This window comes from Camellia sinensis, chromosome 1, assembly GCF_055761805.1.
Source record: "Camellia sinensis isolate YWXY chromosome 1, ASM5576180v1, whole genome shotgun sequence".
Lineage (NCBI taxonomy): Eukaryota > Viridiplantae > Streptophyta > Magnoliopsida > Ericales > Theaceae > Camellia > Camellia sinensis.
This window is the reverse complement of record NC_138961.1, coordinates 242,183,860-242,206,504: the sequence shown is the minus strand read 5'-3', so window position 1 is coordinate 242,206,504 and position 22,645 is coordinate 242,183,860. Positions and strand designations below refer to the sequence as shown.

Genomic DNA, 22,645 nt, shown 5'->3' with positions numbered 1-22,645 from the left:
CTCACTCGGAGGATACAATACCTGTGCGGCTCGTCTGGTCGCACCAACCTCAAATGAACCGTACATACAATATCGTGCCTGAAAAGAAAACAAACTTAACAGGTACAATATCGTTAGCAACATGCATAGTAGTATACTCGAAATGCGTGACAGCGCAAAGCAAGTGGGGAGCATAACAATGCTGTGGAAATACAAACATGTAAGTGGAGCATGCGGTCTACGGCGGTAACGAAATTGATCATAAGCATGCGGTCTATGCAGGTAATGAAATCAACAAATTATGCGGTCTACGCAAGCAAAACGTGCGGTCTACGCAAGCAATGAAATTAATATGGGGTCTACCCAAACAAAACATGCGGTCTACGCAAGTAATGATATTAAACAATCATGCGGTCTACGCAAGCAAAACATGCGGTCTACGCAAGTAATGAAATTGAACAATGATGCGGTCTACGCAATCAAAGCATGCGGTCTACGCAGGTAAAGAAATAATGTGGTCTACGCAATCAAAACATGCGGTCTACGCAGGTAATGAAAATAATAATGCGGTGTACGCAAGCAATACATGCGGTCTACGCAAGTAAAGAAATTGAACAATGATGCGGTCTACGCAATCAAAGCATGCGGTCTACGCAGGTAAAGAAATAATGCGGTCTACGCAATCAAAACATGCGGTCTACGCAGGTAATGAAAATAATAATGCGGTCTACGCAAGCAATACATGCGGTCTACGCAAGTAAAGAAATTGATCAATTATGCGGTCTACGCAAGCAATACATGCGGTCTACGCAGGTAATAAAAATAGTAATGCGGTCTACGCAATCAAAACATGCGGTCTACGCAGGTAATGAAATTGAACAATTATGCGGTCTACACAAGCAATACATGCGGTCTACGCAGGTAAAGAAATTAATATGCGGTCTACGCAATCAAAACATGCGGTCTACGCAAGGAAAGAAATTGAGCAATTATGCGGTCTACGCAAGCAATACATGCGGTCTACGCAGGTAAAGAAATTGAACAATAAATATGCGGTCTACGCAAGGAAAGAAATTGAACAATTATGCGGTCTACGCAAGCAATACATGCGGTCTACGTAGGTAAAGAAATTGAACAATAAATATGCGGTCTACGCAAGGAAAGAAATTGAACAATTATGCGGTCTACGCAAGTAATACATGCGGTCTACGCAGGTAAAGAAATTGAACAATAAATATGCGGTCTACGCAAGGAAAGAAATGATTACAAACATGCGGTCTACGCAGGTAATGTAATGAACATGCGGTCTACGCAAGTAAAGAAATGATTACAAACATGCGGTCTACGCAGGTAATGTAATTAACATGCGGTCTACGCAAGTAATAGAAGTGATTACAAACATGCGGTCTACGCAGGTAATGTAATTAACATGCGGTCTACGCAAGTAAAGAATGATTACAAACATGCGGTCTACGCAGGCAATGTAATTAACATGCGGTCTACGCAAGTAATAAAATGATTACAAACATGCGGTCTACGCAGGTAATGTAATTAACATGCGGTCTACGCAAGTAATAAAATGATTACAAACATGCGGTCTACGCAGGTAATGTAATTAACATGCGGTCTACGCAAGTAAAGAATGATTACAAACATGCGGTCTACGCAGGTAATGTAATGAACATGCGGTCTACGCAAGTAAAGAAATGATTACAAACATGCGGTCTACGCAGGTAATGTAATGAACATGCGGTCTACGCAAGTAAAGAAATGATTACAAACATGCGGTCTACACAGGTAATGTAATTAACATGCGGTCTACGCAAGTAAAGAAATGATTACAAACATGCGGTCTACGCAGGTAATGTAATTAACATGCGGTCTACGCAAGTAAAGAAATGATTACAAACATGCGGTCTACGCAGGTAATGTAATTAACATGCGGTCTACGCAAGTAAAGAATGATTACAAATATGTGGTCTACGCAGGTAATGTAATTAACATGCGGTCTACGCAAGTAAAGAAATGATTACAAACATGCGGTCTACGCAGGTAATGTAATTAACATGCGGTCTACGCAAGTAATAAAATGATTACAAACATGCGGTCTACGTAGGTAATGTAATGAGATGCGCAAAACCGCGCAACGGAATGCAATGCATAAAACAGCGTGACGGTTTGAAATGCACAAAACAGTGCGACGGTTTGAAATGCACAAAACAGTGCGACGATTTGAAATGCACAAAACAGTGCGACGGTTTGAAATGCACAAAACAGTGCAACGATTTGAAATGCACAAAACAGTGCGATTGATATGCGATATACATGGGGCAACTCTTGGATCTTGTAAAAGTCAAAAGGATACGAAAAGGATACACCTTGTATGAATTGGAGTGCCACGCACGGAAGCCGCAATCCGAGGTCAAAACGGAGGCCGGTTGAGCATCGGAGATGCACTTTCTTGCACTTTCTTGAGCTATGAAGGCCAAAAACTTCTCACATGGCCTAAACAAGGCTGTGGGAACACCACCGGCCGGAAGGGGAGGCCACCGGCTGTCCACCGGCTGCAAAATAACTCCATCGGCACAAAATACTGCCGGCTGGCACAAAATATTGCCGACCGGCAGTTGCTGATTCGGGGCAGTTTCGACTTTTCACTTCGGGTGTTTTAAAATAGGGCTTCAAACCCTATTTCCTCACTTCCCCACCGCCGAAAACTCTAACCCTCTCTCTCTAGAGTGTTTTTCTCTCATTTTTCGCCCGTTTCTTCGCGTTCTACGCCCGTTTCGTCGTCGGATTCGCGATTTTCTTCGCGTTTCGGACATTTTCAACCGATCACATTTTTGTTTCGGTGCCTCGTTTGGCGTTCTCGCCTTTTCGGGGTTTGTTCCCCTCGTTTTCCTCTTCATTCCCGTGCCTTTTCACATTCCGGCCTTCCCGGCCATTTTTTACCTTCTCGGGAGTTGACTTTTCGGTTGACTCTTCGTATTCCGGCCCGGTTTTCCTTCCTTCGGCCATTTTCTCATCATTTTCGATATGGCGGACGACATTCCACGTGGTAGGACTCCCCCGGACCACGAGATGGATCCCAGGGTCGAGCTCTTACCGTTGAGCGAGCGCCCGTTCGACCCGGCGACCTACCGACCGGCGATCCATGTTCTGCCCCCCGAAGGCCTGCGTTAGTTCCGGAGCTTCGAGAGGCACGTGGCACCTGAGCTACTACTGCGCGAGTCTACCTCCCACCTTTCCTTCAGCGTTTCCGAGGTAACTTTCTTTCTTCTGCTTTACTTTCCGCAATGTAGGATACAAAACTGTCATAGTTAGCTGTACTCTTTAACTGCTTGAATCTGATATACCGTAGACTGTAGTTGACTGTAAACATACATACAACTGACATCTACTCGAGACTGACACGTGCACACACACTGCACTAGCCCTGAATCACTCAAACACACTGCACTCACTGTATTTCACTGCATACACACTGGCACCCAGTATTTGTCTGAATTTGTTAAATTTGCACGCATACTATATCTGTTCTGAAACACCCAAGCACGCTGACACATCACACGTTGTAGTTCACTGTAAACACACCGGCGCCCGGTATTTGTCTGAATCTGACAAACTTGCACACATGCTTTATCTGCTCGGAACCACCCAAACACGCTAACACATCACACGTTGTAGTTCACTGTAAACACAACGGCACCCGGTATTTGTCTGAATCTAACAAACTTGCACACATGCTTTATCTTCTTTTTCAAAACTGCATTTTGAATGTTGTCTTGCAATTGTTATTTTCTGTTTACAGGAGGGTTCCCATACCATTCGTGGGTATGGGAATACTGGCGCTCGAGAGTGGTACGATGAGCTCCCTGACGCGGTTCGACGCATCGTGGATCGAGCGGGTTTCGGCGCCTTCTGCCGAGGACTCTCCAGGCTCTCCACATGCAGACCTCTCCTTGCTGCTCTGGCGAAGAGGTGGTGGGACACTACGGATTCTTTTCACTTTTCCGCTGCAGGGGACATGACGATGACCCCTTACGATTTCTCGATGCTCACTGGCATCGGGGTAGGGGGTGATCCGATCCCATTCGATATCGACATAGATGAGTGGACCGCTGCTCAGGTCCATCTACTGGGGGAGGCCCCACCTCTTGCTCGTCCAGGCTTCATGCGGTACTCCTAGTTCGAGGTACAGTTTCGGGTTCAGCCCGTGTTGGAGGAGGAGGCGCAGATGACCTAGGAGGACGTGGAGAGGTATGCTCGCGGCTTCCTCATGTTCCTGTTCGGGACTACCATCTTCGCCGATCGGGCGAACACCGTGCCTCTCTGTCTTCTCAGCGCACTGGTGGACGTCCGGGACATCCTGCATTATGATTGGGGTGGCGCTGCTCTAGCCACCCTTTATGGATATATGAGCTCGGCTTCGCGCGGCAGCGGCCAGTTGCTCGGAGGCTATTGGAGGGCTTGGGAGGTACACTTCTTCTCCGCTTTTCACTTCTGTCCGATATTTTCTGTACTCTGTACACTGCACACACGGTAGTCTGCTCTATACTTGCTGTATACTGTACACATGGCACACACATACATTTTGCTTCACACTGACTGCTCACACTGTACACTGCACACAATACACTGCACAACACACGGCTCTGCCATTTCTGCTTTATTTTGTATATTCTGCTTTTTCTGGTAGTCATACTGACATCTGTTTTGCAGTTGTGGGTTTACGCCTACTTTCCTAGGCTTGCCCCCGTACCGGTCACAGAGACTCCCCTGGTCATCCCCTTCTCACGGCGCTTTGACGGGAGATGCACCCGGCGGCCGCGAGAGACTTTCGGCTTTTTCCGCCGATACTTCGACACCATTACCCCGACCGAGGTATGTTTTACTTGCAGTTCATTTAAGCTTCGCTTTCCCACTGCATATTTCAATAACAGTAGATAACAAACTGTCTGTCACTTTCAGATCACTTGGCGGCCGTGGGCTCCGTTGCCAGCTGTGACTCGAGATCGGTTTGCCGGTGCCGATGAGACCTCACGTTTCCGGATCTTGGTAGAGGGCCCGGTCTGCCGGGCTTGGTACCTGGGTGAGCGTTTCCTACGCCAGACCCTGGGGTTACCTGAGCAGATAGTCCCGGTTCACCCTCCTGCAGATATGAGGGAGACCGAGAGGCTCACCAGCGAGCAGATGGACGACTACACCATTGGCTGGGAGGAGGCCGGCTTCAGAGGTATCGGAGACTATCGGGAGTACGTGCAGACGTACCTGATGCGACCTCTGAGCGGCGGCCGTCGAGCAGAGGGGGCCAGGCCTGTGGCATCGGCGGCTGGGGCCGGAGCGGGAGTTGGAGTAGGGGCTGCGAGGAGGGCCCGAGTCCGTGGCAGGGGCGGAGCTCAGGGAGGACGGGGGACTGGCTGGCCTGCCCTGCCTGCTGTACTGACTTTCCAGGGGCAGGGTGGGGCGACCTATCAGATCCCCTTCGCCCCTCCGCCAGCTGATCACGAGTTCGTCGGTGTCCCCGACTTACCTCCGGTATGTATTACTGTATTTCTGTACAGCCATTTCATTTTAGTTTATTTGATATTCCACAGAATACTGATGCATCTAATACTTTTGCAGGCTTCTTCTGAGTACACCCGTCAGTCGTTGGCGATGAATGCCTCGATGATGGGGATGCTTCAGCGGACATTTGACCTCCTAGCCCTCTACAGCATACTGGTATGTTCTTCTGACACTGGCCTCAACCATTCATACACTGTTTCACATAATCTGATGCACGGCACAACACCTGATACACTGATCTCACAGTATCTGATACACTGCATACACTGCATTCTGCATCGTACTCTGCGATAATAAACTGCTCACGGCATTCTCATACTGTACTCATACACTACATTCTGCACTGATAGACTGCTCATGGCATTCATACACTGTACTCTGCATTGCATTCTGCACTGATAAACTGCTCACGGCATTCATACACTGTACTCTGCATTGCATTGCATTCTGCATTGATAAACTGCTCACGGCATTCATACACTGTACTCTGCATTGCATTCTGCACTGATAAATTGTCTACAGTATACTGATGCACTTCCCTTTTATGTACTTTTTCAGCCTCCTTTCCAAATTCCCATGGCAGGAGGTGCTCCAGCTGGACCTTCCGTCCCTGCCCGGGGGAGAGATGAGGAGGGCCGAGTATTCCCCCGCTCCAAGGCGGGGCGCGTTCATGTCGGGAGCAGCTCGCGAGCTCCAGTCCCGGATGATGATGATGACGAGGAGTCAGAGGCAGAGGCAGAGGCGGAGTCCGAGTCATCGGAGGAGGAGACCGGAGGCGGTTCTAGCTCGGGCTCTGACGACGATGCTGATGATGCTCCTGGACCCTCGTCCAGGAAGAGGACCAGGACAGACTGACGGCCCTTGGAGTGCTCGACATAGATGCGGACTTTTGTTATTTTTCTTCTTTCTTGTACTTTTCCTTTTTTCTTTGGTAGTTAGATTACCTTGTACTGCCGCAGGCAGATTTTGTTTTCTTCGAAACTTTGTACTCGAGAAAAATTATGAAATGAACAGATTTTTGCTTAAAAAGTGTTACATTTACATATCTCATGCATCGCATCGCATTCCATCATGTTACATCTCAATGTAAATGAAATTGATTGGTTGTCTGAAAATTGAACACTTGCACTGTAATAACCAGATAATTAAATAGCCAACAGCAAAATAACCCAAGCAGCCCATTGCCTGATTCCGGATACACAGCCCTTACTCTGTTGGGGATTAATCTGCATACAGCCCATAACGCAGCATTCGGTTCATCCTGCATACAGCAAATTCTGAACAAACGGCCCAATCTGACAAGACGGACCGCAGCGGTGAAACCAGCCGGAGTCGAAATACAATCGGATATAGAGAATGGCACAACATTCTGAGCATAAACGATTAACTTTCGGAAAAGGGGTTTTCTTAACCGGGGTATCGAGCCTACAACTGAACACAGCGGGGAGGACTCAAACAAAGAGGTACACGACCTAAACACAACGAGACACGCTCGGGAAAGACTAAAAACAAAAGACGAGACCGTCAAATGAAAGAGACACGACACACAGACGCGTTAGCGAAGATGGGGGACCTCGGACCACGAGGAGCCAGTTCAATCTGGGTGTTGTTTCCCACCTCCTTCTGATTTGTGATTCTCACATCACTCGACTCTCGAGCTCGGATTTTCTCTCAAAACCCTTTTCCTCACTTTTCTCTCAACTTACACCTCTCTATTCTTCATTCTCTCATTTTTCATCCCTCCCCGGGGTGATTGATGGATAAATAGAAAGATGTGGGTTCATGCTCAATACCGTTAGCTCACAGCTATTTCTTCTGACGGGTAGAGAGCTCTTCTGGCAAGTATGTTGATAACGGGGGAAAGACAGAACGCCTGGCTCAACTGTGCCCCTAGTTCATCATTTTAACCATTTTTTGTTTTTGCTTTCTACTAAAACAGTTTTGATCAAAATGGGAGTCGGATTAACGTACTTGTTCGATTTTTGATTTGAAAACCATGCGAGTCAGGCTGTAAGCACTGAAAATTTTCCTTTTTGGGTCCAAGACAATGGTCCAGTTTTGGAAAATGAAATAGTTTTCGAGAAAATAGTCAACCTCAGTAAAAAAATTTCAAAAACTAATCTTCAAACAGTCAATGCTTAACGAGCATGGAACTTACTCTTTGAGATGCGCAACCTTGGATCGGAGGCAATGGAAAATTGCCCCTGGTTTGAATGGCGTCTCATGGCAACGGAAAGTTGCCCCTTGTTTGGATGGTGCCGCAGCAGTCTGTAAACAGTCTTCATTGGCGGTGGTCGAGCTCTTGGACACAGCGATAACGAAGACGGTCACAACAAATATATGGACACAGTCGCCTTGGAAGCGTTGGCGACTAGACTTTGGGATGAAATCGAAACCATTGCATGGACTGAGACGCTATGAAAGCGTTGGGGGCTGGACTTCATGATGAAGTTGCCTACGTATCCCAAACATGGGAATCAAGCCTCACGTAGTTCCGGTTAAGGTACACTCGGGTATTTTAACCTTCACTTTTTTAGGCTCTCACTTTTGCCAAGGTGCCCGATGCGGGTTTTCGACCTTGCGAGCTTCTTTTCATTTTCTATTTCTTTTTCATTTCTTTTTCTTTTCTTTTTTTCTCTTCTTTTTTCATCTTTTCTTTTTTTCATTTCATTTCTTTTCTTCTTTTTTTTTGTATTTTTGCTTCTTTTTTTTTCTTTTTCTTGTATTTTTCTCTTGCTCTAACTTTTGCCTGGGTCGCCTTCTTGAGTTTTCGGCCCAGCGAGCCTCTCAAAGGGTAAAAGTGTAACAAGTCCATGCCGAATGATTTTTGAAGTTGAAGCTTCTCTGTGTCTAGGAGAACGGCTGTTGCAATGATTTATAGGAGAATCCATCATGGCTGCCCCACGAGCTTCTTCCGGCGAGATCTACTCCTTCTGATTCGGCTTTGGTGCCTCTTGCTCGAGGGCTGTTTCGAAACTGGCCATACAGACCTTTCATGGCGTTTGTCCGTTGAACTTTCTGAACGGATTCAAGGTTTGAAACGGATGGGTCGAATTTTGAGGCTGAGAGCGATCCTAGGCTGCGCAATCTCAATAGCGGTTCCACACAGGTCTTCACAGGGTCGTGTAAAATATTTGTTTTTGAAAGTTTTTAAGAAAGCGACGAATCGCTCGTGTCGAAGATAGTTTGGAACCAATCTGGATCAAGCCAGGATCCTCCTCAGTACTCACGCCGACAAGCATGATTTCATTCATTAAAAGGCTTAGCACGCCTCTCTTTCTCTCAAAATGATCAAAATTTTGCAAAACCCGAGGAATTTCTTCCTCTTCGTTTTTATCACCGCAGTGTTCAAAAGGGTTTGTTTTTTTTGAAAAACTTAGGTTAATACAATGAGTTTGGCGCGCAGGAGGACAGGCGAGATGTACTGTCAACCCAATCAAATTCTCTGGCACTTATGCTGAAAGCAAGCATGAAGTTGAGATAGCAACAGCTGTTTCATTCGGATTTGTTGGTGCAACTGGCCCCTCGGCAGAAACAGACTCAAAACAAAAACAGATAATTACAAGACAAAACGGTGTTCGGGACAACAACCCCAGAATCACCTGGTATTATATACAAAGGGGACTGACTCGATACAACAAGACAAACCCTTAAGCAAAAAGACTGACTCAAGACAAAGAGACAGACTCAAAACAAAAGACTGACTCGACACCCAAGCCAGGATTTACAAAACTCGGTTTCACCGATGCTCAAAAATGCGTGCCAGACGCTACATCCAAAATATACCAAATGTCGCCCACAGGCGGTTCACTTTACATACTCGCAGTATCTGAGCCCTCGAAATCCAACAACTGAGTGGTAACGGACTTGGCTGAGGTGGGTGGGAGGATAACCTTGTTGTCGATCAAATCTTGCACTTCATGACGAAGGCGGAAACAACCATCGGTACTGTGGCTGGACTGTTGGTGGTACGCGCAGTACAAGGTAGCATCATGCGTGGCGGGGAGATTCTTCGGGAGTGGCCGAGGCTCCAAAGGTTTAAGATGCCCATTCTTCGCCAATATTAGTAATGCCCTAGACAAAGGCATGTAGAGGTCGTGAAAGACCCTGCGCCCTCGGGGCAGGTACTTTGAAGTTTGAGGATTCTTGCCAGATGCGCTAGCAAAAGGGTCGGCTGACACTGCTTTGGCTTTTTGACCCTTTCCCGGTGCAGGGTTGGGAACGACAGGAATTGTCTGGGCATGACGAGGCCCATCCCGATTTTCTGCCTGGCTTGAACTGCCTTTGATTGGAGTGGGGAAAGCATCATCCACAGCCTTGGTCACGATCGCAGATGTTTGTTGCTTGTTCATCCCTCTGACTTTCAGAGCCTCGACTGCCCACAGCAGTTGTTCGATAGGATCGGCATCTGCCTTCATTTTGTCTTTTCCTCCGGCCTCAGCCTGGTCAAGGGTTTGGGTTGCTACTTCAGAGCGAAGCCCAGTTGTTGCTGACATGTCGCGGTTGTAGCTGGAAGCCACCTCTGGCTGGCTGAGCTCTATCACAATCCACCCCAGTAGCGGGGGTTCCTGTGGTGTGAAATTCCCGGCATATGGCGCCGCTGGCGGTGAAGCCGACATTCCATAGGCCAGATCGGCCACGGACCTCTAGAGGTCACCTATCATCCCCATCAATTCAAAGGTAGTGGGCTCACGAGCCTGGTATAACTGGGGAGCCCAGACCGGGTGCACAACGGGCGACCTGGGTGGATGCGACATATCGATGCTGGCCTCACTCTGCGGAGCGGTCCCCTGCTCCAATGCAGCCGTCATAACCACAATTTCTTCTGAATTTTGTGCCGCCATAAATCCTGCCTCGGCAAGGGGAGACACTGGCTATTCTGTATCAACTCTGCGACTCTCTGAACTGAAAGGAAAAACAGCAACATTTCAGCCCAAACTGATCAAACACGGGTGTAGCCAAACAACTGTACCCTACTGCTAATCACTGTTCCCAGAAATCACTGTTCCCGAAAACTGAACCCTGATACCCGCAGATAACTGATTCTCATAACTGATACTGATACTGGTGTCCTCAGGTCTGATACTCAAACTTGCAAACTGACATGTACTTTCCCTGTAGAAATACATTCTAGAAGCACATAGCAAGTAAAGAGAACAAAAACACCCCTATGTTGGGGTAGGGTTTCCCTGTCCTATTTTTTCAGGAGCTAGGGTTTCACTACGCACACAGCGGTTCTCAAACAACCTAACATCGGGTAAGCAACCTGTCCTAACTTGGAATGGTCACTATGGATCCGAATATGCACTAGGTCGAATGGTCGAAAAGGGTGCCTCGGTAAAAATCGGGGTTTGTGTTCCCATACTGTCAGAGCCCATAACCGGTCAGCCTTACGGACATACCTTGACAAGACAAGCCTCCGGCAAACCATTCAGGAATGGCAGATGGCAAACATTGTGTTCCTAGGCGCACCAATGCACATGCAATGCAAAGAAACACATAAATGAAATCAAAACAGGATATCATGAGTTCGAGTCAAGCTCTCTAAAGTCCCCAGCGGAGTCGCCAGAAACTGTAGACGCGCCCGCGGAGGCGGGGGCTGGGGGGCTCATGCTTCTACAGTTCGGACTCGCGATTTTGTTGTCGCGGTTCTTAATCTGAACCAAAGAGTCCAAATCTGGCAAATCGTTTTGAGAAACAGATTTTTTTAAAAAAAGTAGTGCCAAACATGGACTGCTTTGCCAGATACAGAGTCGCCACCTAAATATTTTTAAAATGGGGAAATTTAGGAAACCCTGACTCGGTGTCGAAGGCCACATGTCCGTCATCACCGGAGTTGTCTCGGCTCGGGAGCTTGGGTACGATCGGGGAAGGTCAGCTATGAGCACCCCCTTTCGCCCGGTCCGAAGACCGGCCTCTACTAACCATGATATCCGATTTTGAAAACATTACATGTTCTTATTCCATTTATTAGCCTAGAATTACTATGTTATGCGCGCAGCAAACAAGTATAGACTAGATTGCCTAACTTGGAAATAAGCATTGCATATCCGTTTGTTTTGGAAAATGTTTTGGATTTGCTACTCGCAAGTAGGCTAAAATGCGGATTTCAACGAGTCTTTCCAACTCAAACAATCCAACCTTCACCCACAGGCATTCAAACAATTTAACACATAAGCACTTAGCCGCATGGCAGGCATACTGTCATGGCAACACTCACACGCATGCGGGATGCTAAAGCATAAATACTTACATCGTACTCCGTGCCAAAACAGTAAACTAGTTAGCAAACATGCATGTCCTAGTTCATGTTAAAAATGGCTAATGCATCACATGCAAAAATGCAATCTAGGCAGGCTCGGCTAACCCTAAACATGGCATGTGAAATGCGATCAACTACCACATATTCAATTTGGGAATTGAAGTACAGATGCAGTTAGCGTGATGTACCGAGACTAATGTATATAATACAAATGTATGAATGCACACATGCATAGCATAAGGTATGCTAAATTAAACGTGCCCTAATACTAACCATCAAAGCAGGTAAGTAAAAGGGAAGAAAGAAGTGGGGATTGGAAGACATACACACCACTCACACACACTTATTACAGATTTGCCCTCACTCGGAGGGACCGAATAAATATTACAAATTAATTAACTACGCAAGCTAATTAAATATTACAAATTGTTTAATCAACTAAGTAAATTTAATTAAACTAAGAAAACAGTAAATCGCCTCGGGAAATGCGCCGCCATGCATGAACTGCCTCTGTTTTCCTTCCTTCACCCCTCTGGAGGTTGCCAAAACCTCAGGACTGCTTCCTTGGATGCTGGGAGACATCACCGGCTGCATGGAATTGCCACCGGCAGTGGAATGTGGCCACCGGCACAAAGTTAAGCTATCGGCAGAGAAATTATTGTCGGTCGGCACTTTACACTGCCGGTCGGCAGAGTGTTCCTGCAGAATCTGCAAATGACAGCAACAGAGGGCAAGGCAAAGCATGGCAGCACAATTCAAGGCATATATGCACCAACCATGTCCCTTATCATGGTAATGACTCAAAGGGGCATGTGTCTCGATTCTCGGACCACCAATCACACATTCTCATGCATGATGGCCCAAGTGATCAAGTATGCAACTTTGATTTCAAATGCATGCAAACCAAATCAAACCAAAGTCCTAATCCCTTTCACCAAATCAAGGGGCAAGGAATGCATGTTGATGCAATGCAACCTAAGCATGTTATCATGCATGCAACATGAACAATGCAATGTACTTATGCAAAGCATACAAGGAAACATGCAAGGCAAGCATGCAAACCAAATAGAGGATGGACTAAAGCATGAATTAGGCAGCCCTAAATGGTCCTAAAACAGTGGCCAAAATGCCCAAAAATGGAGGCTAAACACAACATGCACACATACACATGTTATGGTCCAAACCTCAAGCATTAAGCAAGCAACATTCAAGCGCACTTGACAAGGGATTTCATGGACAATTAGCATGCAACATGAGCCCTAAAATCATGCTAAAACATGATGCCAAACCAAACAATAAATCAAGCCAAGCATGCAACAAATGGCCTAAGTGCTCAAAACAAACCAATGGAGTATTGAACTACACTTAGTAAGACCAAACATGGCATGAACTTATTGACCAAAAACAGAGTTTTGGGACATTAATACAAGGCCTAAGAATCACTTAGATGGCATCCAAATGACTCAAAAACAAAGGCATACATAATCACCAAAACATGGAGCATTGCTACACAAGCATATGAGGCATTAAAGATGCATCCAAGGTAAACATATAGGCATGCAAATAGGACTGAAATGACATGGTGGATGATTCCAAAACACCAAATCAATGCAAAAATGTCATGCTATACATGCACATACTTAAGGCCAACAAGCCAAAATGCAAAGAGGCTATATGATGCATGCCAAAATCAACCCAAACACCTATGGACAGACCTAAAACATGTCAAGATAAGCACAAAATCTTCACAAATGTAAGCCTAAAACATGCTAGAAACAAAGGCACACGACCTAAGACATGTTAAGGAATCACAAGGCATTACATGGCAACTATGCTAAGCATGCATGGAGTACCAAAACCAATTTAAAATCATGTTATATTATGGAAAAATAAGCATGAAAAATAGCCTATACATGCTCAACACAAACTCAAACATAGGCTCCCTTTAGAGGCCAAAACATGACCTTTTCAAGGACAACAAGGAGAGGGGGTGGCCCTCTCCTTTTAGAGACTTCAAGGCACCATCTCCACCACTGAAATCCCTCAAGATTTCAGTGGTGAAGAGGCCGAAACACCAAAGTCCCGAAACTAGCACAAAATAGCACAAAATAAGGCCTTTCAAGGCCTAAGAAGGGGTCAAACACCCTCAAATCACAAAACACCCTTAATAAACAATCAAGAGGGTCTAAAAACAGAACTTTTTTGTATTATACACCAAGCTCAAAAACGAATTTAAGACAGGTAGAAATTAGGTGCAAAAATGGGGAATAAAGGGGTGAGATTCTTACCCTTGAAGCCTTCTTCAACAATGATGCTCCAATGACCCTCCTTGGCTTGAATCCAACACCAAAACTTCAAAATCAGTCCTTTAGAACCTCAGTTCCAAGAGGAAGGTGAAACACTAGGTGCTTGTGTGCAATAGTATGGACTAAAACACACACAAGAGCACAAAAGAGAGGGAAAGAGAGATAGGATGTGTATCTAACCCTAACCCTAGAACTCAAACCCTAACAATGGCTGTCTAAACTCTCAAAATATCTCAAGTCTCTAACCTCTCCAACCAAGAGACCAACCCCTCCCTTTATGGAACTTCTTGTCTTGTAAAGCTTACAAGACAAGCTTCATAAGAGGGAGATCCCTCCATACACGTGTATGGAGGGGAGCAAAAAGCAAGACAGCTGTCTTAAAATATCTGCAAGAGCAGATGCACAGTAGTCGGCCGGCCAAAAATGCCATCTTGGCAAAAAAGAGTGCCGGCCGGCACTAAATAGTGCTGACCGGCAACAAATAGTGCCAGTCGGCAATATACATTGCCGGTGGCAGCAAAAACCAGCCGGTGGCCTCCAGCCACTGCCGGTGGTGGGTGGGGATGGTCTACAAGCCCTACCCTGCCTCTCAAAGGCAAGATGTCAGTGTTTGGTGCAAAACCAGACACTAAACGGTCGGGTTCGGAGATCTTGAGGCAAGGTGCGTGAGCCGAGGCCTCCGGGAACTCCAAACGAACACAAACATGGATAATCACCGAGTGTTCAAATGGTGACGTCCAAGTCTTGAGGACGGTCAAAAATGGGGTGTCTACAGTTGGCAAGGTTTTGGTACGTAACCAATCAGTTTCCACTGCTCTACGTGATGACACAGATGGTTATTCCCCGCATTGCTATCTGGTTAGAGAAGTACAACAAAACGATCGGGGAATTGTCTTCCAAGATTATACTGGCTTCAGCTACTTTTCTCAAGCTCCTGTAGATGAGATAGCCAAGGCATATAAGCAAGTTGAAGCAAAGAAAAGTCTAGCTTGTGCACCATGTGCTGGCATAAAAGAAACAGATATGGAATAGAGAGCAAGTGAACTATATTTGGTTTGGTTGGCTTTGAATGGTAGTAGCTTGGTATGAGAGTTTCCTAGTAATGTGATGTGTGGAAAAAGTTTGCCCGGTGGTAATTATGTGATATCGACTATTGTTGGACCTTGAAGAGGACAAATGGAGCATGATTTTCAACTAGATTGCTTGTTCATGTAAAGTGATAACAATAAAAAAATTAAAATTTAATTTTTTTAAAAATCAACAGGTGTATATTAAAAAAAATTTATTCTTAAAAGATCTGTATATATAGAGAATTTTTTCATATTATATTATTGGTGTTGCTGAATGTTTATTATGATCATTTTCATTTAAGATATAATTGTTATTAAATTAATGTTTCATTAAGTATGTGTCTTGAGTTAATTGGGTGTGTGGAAATAAAGGCCTTGTTTGGTTTGTTTTTGAGAAACAAATTGTGGAGAGATTTTTTCAAAATCTTGTTTGGTTTAGTGATTTTGGGAAAAAATTTCCAAAATCACATTCTCTCTCTCCTACAAATCAATCAATTACTTTTTCTCCCTTCTCTTTCCTTCTCAATCACTTTTTTCTCTCTCACACATCTACTCAATTACAATAAAATATCAAATCATCTCAAACTCTCATACTCCAAAACTATTTTCAAAATATACAACCAAACAAACCAAAAAAATTTCTAAACTCTCTTCCCAAAATCTTTTTTGAAAACTTATCTCTCAAAATCAAACCAAATACACCCAGAATTTTTTCAGTTTAAATGGATTGACTAGCTTATCCTAGTTTGACTCTTAAGAGAATCTTAAGGATCCTGTCTTTGAGTTATTTTGAACATAAAAAATAAAAAAAGAAAAAGAAAAATAGTCGAGAGTACTAAAAATGGTGTTATAATAGTATCACTAATGATGTAGTAATAGGTCCCGATGCCCTTTTTTTTTTTTTTTTTTTGACATTTTCAATATATTAGCATTATTAATGATTTTTTTTTTTTTTTTTTTTTTTATGATATGAATAATTGTTGAAATAAAAAACTCACCATCATTCCGTGGACGGAGTACACGGTCAAACCTGGCTGCCAAATGGGCCCCGCCCACCACCTTCATGGTAACATCAACGTCAGTCAATGTCGTAACACACTTGTTAACAAATTTAATACACACCACTCAATAAAACAGTTTCATTGGATAAAAATAAAATAATTTTATATTTTTTTAGGAGAAAATATAAAAATACTTTTAAAAATTTTACTTAAAACACGATTTGTTTTATATAGTATTAGAAATTATATTTTGTCTTTTTAGATTTTAAAGGTAAATTATACTGACACCTCTTGAGATTTATGTTTATTACAGTTTCTTTCTAATTTTTTAGAAATCACATCTCCTCCCTGAGGTTTAAAATTTCATTACAGATTTCTGTCCTCAGCAATTTAATTTTTTAAATACAAATTTTGCCCTCACTAGGTAAATTACATTGACATCCCGCACATTTTAAAAATTACAATCTCCTCCCTAAGATTTAAAGTAGAATTACTAATTGCCTACTTGGTTGGTATTAGTTGGAAAAAAAATTCATTGAAAAAAAAAATTAATTGCAAAAAAAATTATTTGAAAAACAAAATTAATTGAGAAAAAATTTTGTTAGTAAAATTTTTAAATTTCTGTTTAAAAATCAACGTAAGCACATTTTTTGAATTTACATTTTTTTCTCAAATTTACAAACTGAGACAATCATTTATAAATCAAAAAAATTATCAAACAAGTTTTTATGACAATTTTTAAAATTTTTGTAAATATAAATTAAAATCTGAAAATGAAATGGTTACGAAACAGGCTTCAGATGGTAAAAATGTCGTAAAATTAATAATTAATTAAATAAGTTACCAACGTAAAAAATGACTTATCAAAAGATTCTTAGGCTATGTATGGTATGATTTTTAGAATTTTTTTTTAAAATTAAAAATTAATTTGGTTAGGAAATAAAAAATAAAAAAATAATTATCATTTTTATATAATTTTTATCTATCGAGTGGTTAGAAATAATTTTTTACAAATTAAATTAAAACAGTCATACGTATGTATATAACCTGCCCAAAAGTTAAAATGATAATTATTTTTTACCCTTAAAATATAATTATTTTTTATTTTTTTATTTCTTAACCAAATTAATTTTTAATTTTTAAAAAAAAATTCTAAAAATCAAACCATACATAGCCAAAGAATCTTTTGATAAGTCATTTCTTACGTTGATAACTTATTTAATTATTTGTTAATTTTACGACATTTTTACCATCTGAGACCTGTTTGGTAACTATTTCATTTTCAGTTTTCAATTTATATTTAGAAAAATTTTAAAAATTATTATAAAAACTTGTTTGATAATTTTTTTAGTTTATAAATGATTGTCTCAGTTTGTAAATTTGAGGAAAAAACGTAAATTCAAAAAATGAGATTACGTTGATTTTTAAGCAAAAAATTAAAAATTTTACTAACAATTTTTTTTTTTCAATTAATTTTTTTTCCAATTAATTTTTTTTTTCAATAAATTTTTTTTCCAACTAATACTAATCGAGGGGGCAATTGGTAATACTAATTTAAACCTTAGGGAGGGGATTGTAATTTCTAAAACGTGAGGGGTGTTAATGTAATTTACCTAATGAGAGTAAAATTGGTATTTAAAATGAAACTTTAAACCTCAGGGGAAAGATGTAATTTTCAAAAAGTGAGGGGGAACTGTAATAAACATAAACCTCAAGAGGTGTCAGTGTAATTTACCCTAAATTGAAACTGTCATACATATGTATATAAGCTGCCCAAAAGTTAAAATGATAATTATTTTTTATCCCTAAATGATAATTATTTTTTATTTTTTTTATTTCTTAATCAAATTAATTTTTAAATTTTAAAAAAAAAAATTCTAAAAATCAAACTATACATAGCCTAAGAATCTTTTGATAAGTCATTTCTTACATTGGTAACTTATTTAATTATTTGTTAATTTTACGATATTTTTACCATCTGAAACTTGTTTTGTCACGACCCGCTCCCTGTAACCAAGTGTTAAGCATCGTGATGGCCAGTAACTAAGGTTACCTCCGGCCAATTCTTAAACAAATTAATAAACGTGAGCGGAAGTAATATTTAAGTAAGGATACTAGAATAATCATCAGAGTTTCTATTTTTATTACAAAATTTGCTAACCAAAAAGGCCGATATTTATTTATAAACATATCATAAAAATGTTGTGTGTGTCTATTCCACAGCCCCGCGTCTAAGACTTTCTAAAAGCTATTTCCGAATTGCATTGTTTCCTAAAAATTGGTAAACAGTTATAAGCACATGGTAGAGTGATAAATATTATACCAAGAGTATAAGGAACACAAAATAACCATGGATAGTTATGTACTAAAATATTTAAGATCACTTAGTTTGAACAAATAATCATTAAAGTAGCAAACTGAAATTATGTAAATAAATAACCATAACCACGGTACCGTACAAAACAGAACAGAGGTCACAGGAGTAACAGTCAGAACAGATGTACGGATTCAAGAGGTGGCTCCCACAACAGTGTATCACTTAGCTCCGTACACCACTATGCGCCGCACAGAACAGAGGTCAATGGATCCATGACAATAGAGGGCCACAAAGTGACCAAACAGAAGTCGATGGTTATTTAAGTCACCAAAGGCGTGAGACTCCGTGGTGGTACTTACAAAACATAATTGTATATAAAGTCATAGTCAAATATTCTTTAAAATATAAACAAACGTATCCACGAGTTTCATTTTAACAAATAGGGTTCAAAAAATAATCCACGTAATTGAAATATTAATATAATTAATAATAATTTATAAAACATAATTTATATAAATAAATGTGGTAAGTCAAAACTTACATAAAATATATTACGGTAATTCAAGACATAATATAACTCATCTTAAAAATAATACCTTATTTTTTCTTTCTACTAGCAAAGACCCTCTCACCTCCCATTATTTTTTTCTTGATTTTCTTCAGTTCTTTCCTTCCTTTCTCTCTTCTTTATTTCCTTTTCTTTCTTTCCTTCCTTCCCTAGGTGAACACCAAGGATCTTCTAGAGTAAAATTTCTCTAAAATTTCTTAAAGTGTTACATTATGTGGTTGAGATTTACTGGCAAGTCACATCAGAAAAACTGATGTGACTTGCCAGTAAATCTCAACCACACAATGTAGCACTCTAGGAAACTTTAGGAAAAAATCACTCTAGAGGATCCTTGCTCCTAGGTGAAAGCCTCTGAATCCAACGTGGCAGTTCAATTCCCTCTCATATTTGATTACAGATTCGCTCTTATCCTTAATAAATATCTAAAATAATTATATTTTGACCTAATTTTTTAATGGGTGGTGATTCATCCCACTAATTTTTGGACCACTAATAGCTCTAATGAGCTTAAAAAAAAAAAAAAAAAACAAACTCAAGCCAAAACATCACATCACTTTGGTGGGGGCCACTGTGCCACATCATTAGTGATGCTCTAGAGCTCCCAATTTAGTGCTCTAAAACATTATTCTTTTTTAATATAATTAAATAAATTAATTAATTTCTAATTAAATTATATTTTATTATATACCAATAGTAAATTAATTATTTATTTTACTACCACACCTATTATTATTATTATTATTATTATTATTATTAATATTATTTATTTACTCTTACTTTTATATTTATTTATTTATTATCTTTAACTTTAATTTGACCCAACTAATATTATAATTTCATATTTCTATTAATTTGATCCCAAATAATAATCCCTAATTAATCTCATATTTGATAATCTAATGCCAAATTAGATTTTATATTTATTATTATTTATTAAATAATATATTATCACATACAACCATAATACTAGTATAAAATTTAAGGAATGACTTAAATTTTCGGGTTGTTACAATCTTCCCTCCTTTTAAAAATTTTGTCCTCGAAATTTGTCATAAATATAAATTAACCGCTGCGCACTCTGATAAATATATATTAGATGATTAATCTGATAGGAAAAATGTTACCTCAAAAAAAAATTTTTACCAAAAACAACTCACTGTCTAGTTATCAAAAATTAGTTTGGGTCAAAATGAGAAATAATGGGTGATTTTAAAAACTTTTCATTAGTTTTATTTCCAAAATAAAATAAAATAAAATAAAATGATAATGCAATTAAACAAGCGACTGGAAATGAAATGACAGAATCACATGCAAGAGTTGAAGGAATTTGAGATGAGCTTTCATTCCTTTTATCCGTGAATAGTTTCAAAATTAATATTTTTAAAATTTGAACCCATTTTTAAAAAGTCGAAATGAATTTTTTTTTTGAATACCGAACTGAAAATTATATGCATTTAATTATATTATAATTTTGGTGGGTGCTTGAGCCTGACACCCTCTATTTCTTTTTCTTCTTTTGCTATAACAAATATAAATTATATCTATTATCCTTCACACATTATGCACACACACAAAAAAAAAATAATATATATATATATATAAAATAATATAAAATTATAATATAATTAAATAGACTAACAAAATATAATATTTAGGTACTAATTACTCGCTATCCTACTTCTTAAATGTGCGTGTGTCATATACTCCAATGATAATTTGTTTTATTATTTTATTTATTATTTTGTAAACCATTGATCTGATACCATTTGTCACGACCCACTCCCCGTACCCAAGGGTTAAGTATCGTGATGGCCAGTAACCGAGGTTACCTCCAGCCAATTCTTAAACAAATTAATAAACGTGAGCGGAAGTAATATTTAAGTAAGGGTACCAAAATAATCATCGGAACTTCTATTTTTATTACAAAATTTACTAACCAAAAATGCCGATATTTACATATAAACATATCATAAAAGTGTTGTGTATATCTATTCCACAACCCCGCGTTTAAGACTTTCCAAAAGCTATTTCTGAATTGCATTGTTTCTTGAAAATTGGTAAACAGTTATAAGCACATGGAAGAGTAAAAAATATTATACCAAGAGTATAAGGGGCACAAAATAACTAAAATATATAAGTAGCAAAACTAAAATATTTAAGATTAGGGAGATTTTTTTTAAGGTCCCTGATATTAAGAATTTATAGCATAAAGGACACTCGATATTTTCATAATGTCCAAGGTCCCTCAACATCAATCCAGAGAAAATTCGATCCAGAGAATTTCTCTGGACTTTCCAGAGAAATTCTCTCCAAACATCCAGAGAAATTCTCTTTATCCAGAGAAAATTCAGATAGTCCAGAGAAAATTTAAACATCCAGAGAAAATTCAGATAGTTCAGAGAAAATTCATACAATCCAGGAAACTCTGCATTATCGTGCATTTTATATGTTCTCTTACAAATATCTTTTCATGAAGGGTTGCTATCAAAATTTTGTTTGCTAATCCTAGTGCTCTTTGTAGATCAAGTCCAATAAGATGAGGTGGTTGACAGTAAGATCTTGCCATACCTTAGCATAGACAAGAAAGAGAAGAAGTCATTCCCTAGACTTCTAGAGAAAATTCAACTTCAAAGATAAAATTAGTCCAGAAAAATTCTGGAAAGAATTTCTCTGGACTTTCCAATTTCTCTAACATTCCCTAGAATTCCCACTGTAAATTTCTTTGGCCTTCCATTCTCTCCAGAGAAATTTCCCTTATCTCTAGAGAAATTGTAATGTGCTTCATCTTGTTTGAATATGCTATATTGTTGATATTGATTCAGAATTTCTACAATTGTTTGGGAAATTCCTATAATTTTCTTTGAATGAATTCAATAAATTTTTGTTGTACTTATCTACAAATTTTCCAGGGTATATTTATCCTTACCTAATTCCAAATTTCTCTGGACTTCTTTTCAAATTTATCTGGACTTCCCACTGTCCAGAGAAATTCTCGCCAAATTTCTCTGGACTTCTCTCCAAATTTCTCTGGACTTCCCACTGTCCAGAGAAATTCTCGCCAAATTTCTCTGGATTTCCCACTCTAATTTCTTTGGACAAAGTAAGTTCAAGTCTCATCTTAGCCTAAGCTCTCTCTCACTCTCTAATATTTTTTCTTTGGATATATGGTTGCAGAAGAAGCTTCTGATTCTTCAAATTTCTCATAGCCATTATTGGTCATTCAAAATCAAAGAATTTCTCTAGTTACCTACCAGGAAATATTTCTTAGTTATCTAAACTTCTTTATTATTGGTCATTCAAAATCAAACCAAACCAGAGAAATTTGGGCTACCTAGAAACAAAAAAATAATCATAATTTTTTCTGTGTTTTGAACAAACTAGAGAAAATTGTAATTGTTTTTTTCTATGATTATTTTTCTAAGAAACATTTTATCAAACAAGTTAGCTTCAAAGCTCATAGCTATATGTTTTACAGTTCTAAAAAGAGTTTTGTCAAACCAAATCTCACAGTTATGTGTTTTGGAGTTCTAAAAAGCATTTTGTCAAACAGTTTAACTTCATACTATATACATGG

At 40.0% G+C, this 22,645-nt stretch overlaps 1 protein-coding gene across 1 annotated transcript; it reads left to right on the top strand.

The window, feature by feature from the left end:
* Positions 1-4,837: 4,837 nt before the first annotated feature.
* Positions 4,838-22,314, top strand: LOC145822988 (uncharacterized). The gene is made up of 3 exons (XM_082921631.1): positions 4,838-5,517; positions 5,605-5,703; positions 22,246-22,314. The coding sequence occupies exons 1-3, from the start codon at positions 5,140-5,142 to the stop codon at positions 22,312-22,314; spliced, it is 546 nt and encodes a 181-aa protein (XP_082777757.1). The 5' UTR covers positions 4,838-5,139.
* The last annotated feature ends 331 nt before the right edge of the window (positions 22,315-22,645 follow it).

Coding starts and splice junctions, on each gene's coding strand:
- LOC145822988 (XM_082921631.1), top strand. CDS start 5,140: ATGAGGGAGACCGAGAGGCTCACCAGCGAGCAGATGGACGACTACACC. Junction 5,518..5,604: donor GTGTCCCCGACTTACCTCCG/GTATGTATTACT, acceptor ATACTTTTGCAG/GCTTCTTCTGAGTACACCCG. Junction 5,704..22,245: donor TAGCCCTCTACAGCATACTG/GTATGTTCTTCT, acceptor ATATGGTTGCAG/AAGAAGCTTCTGATTCTTCA.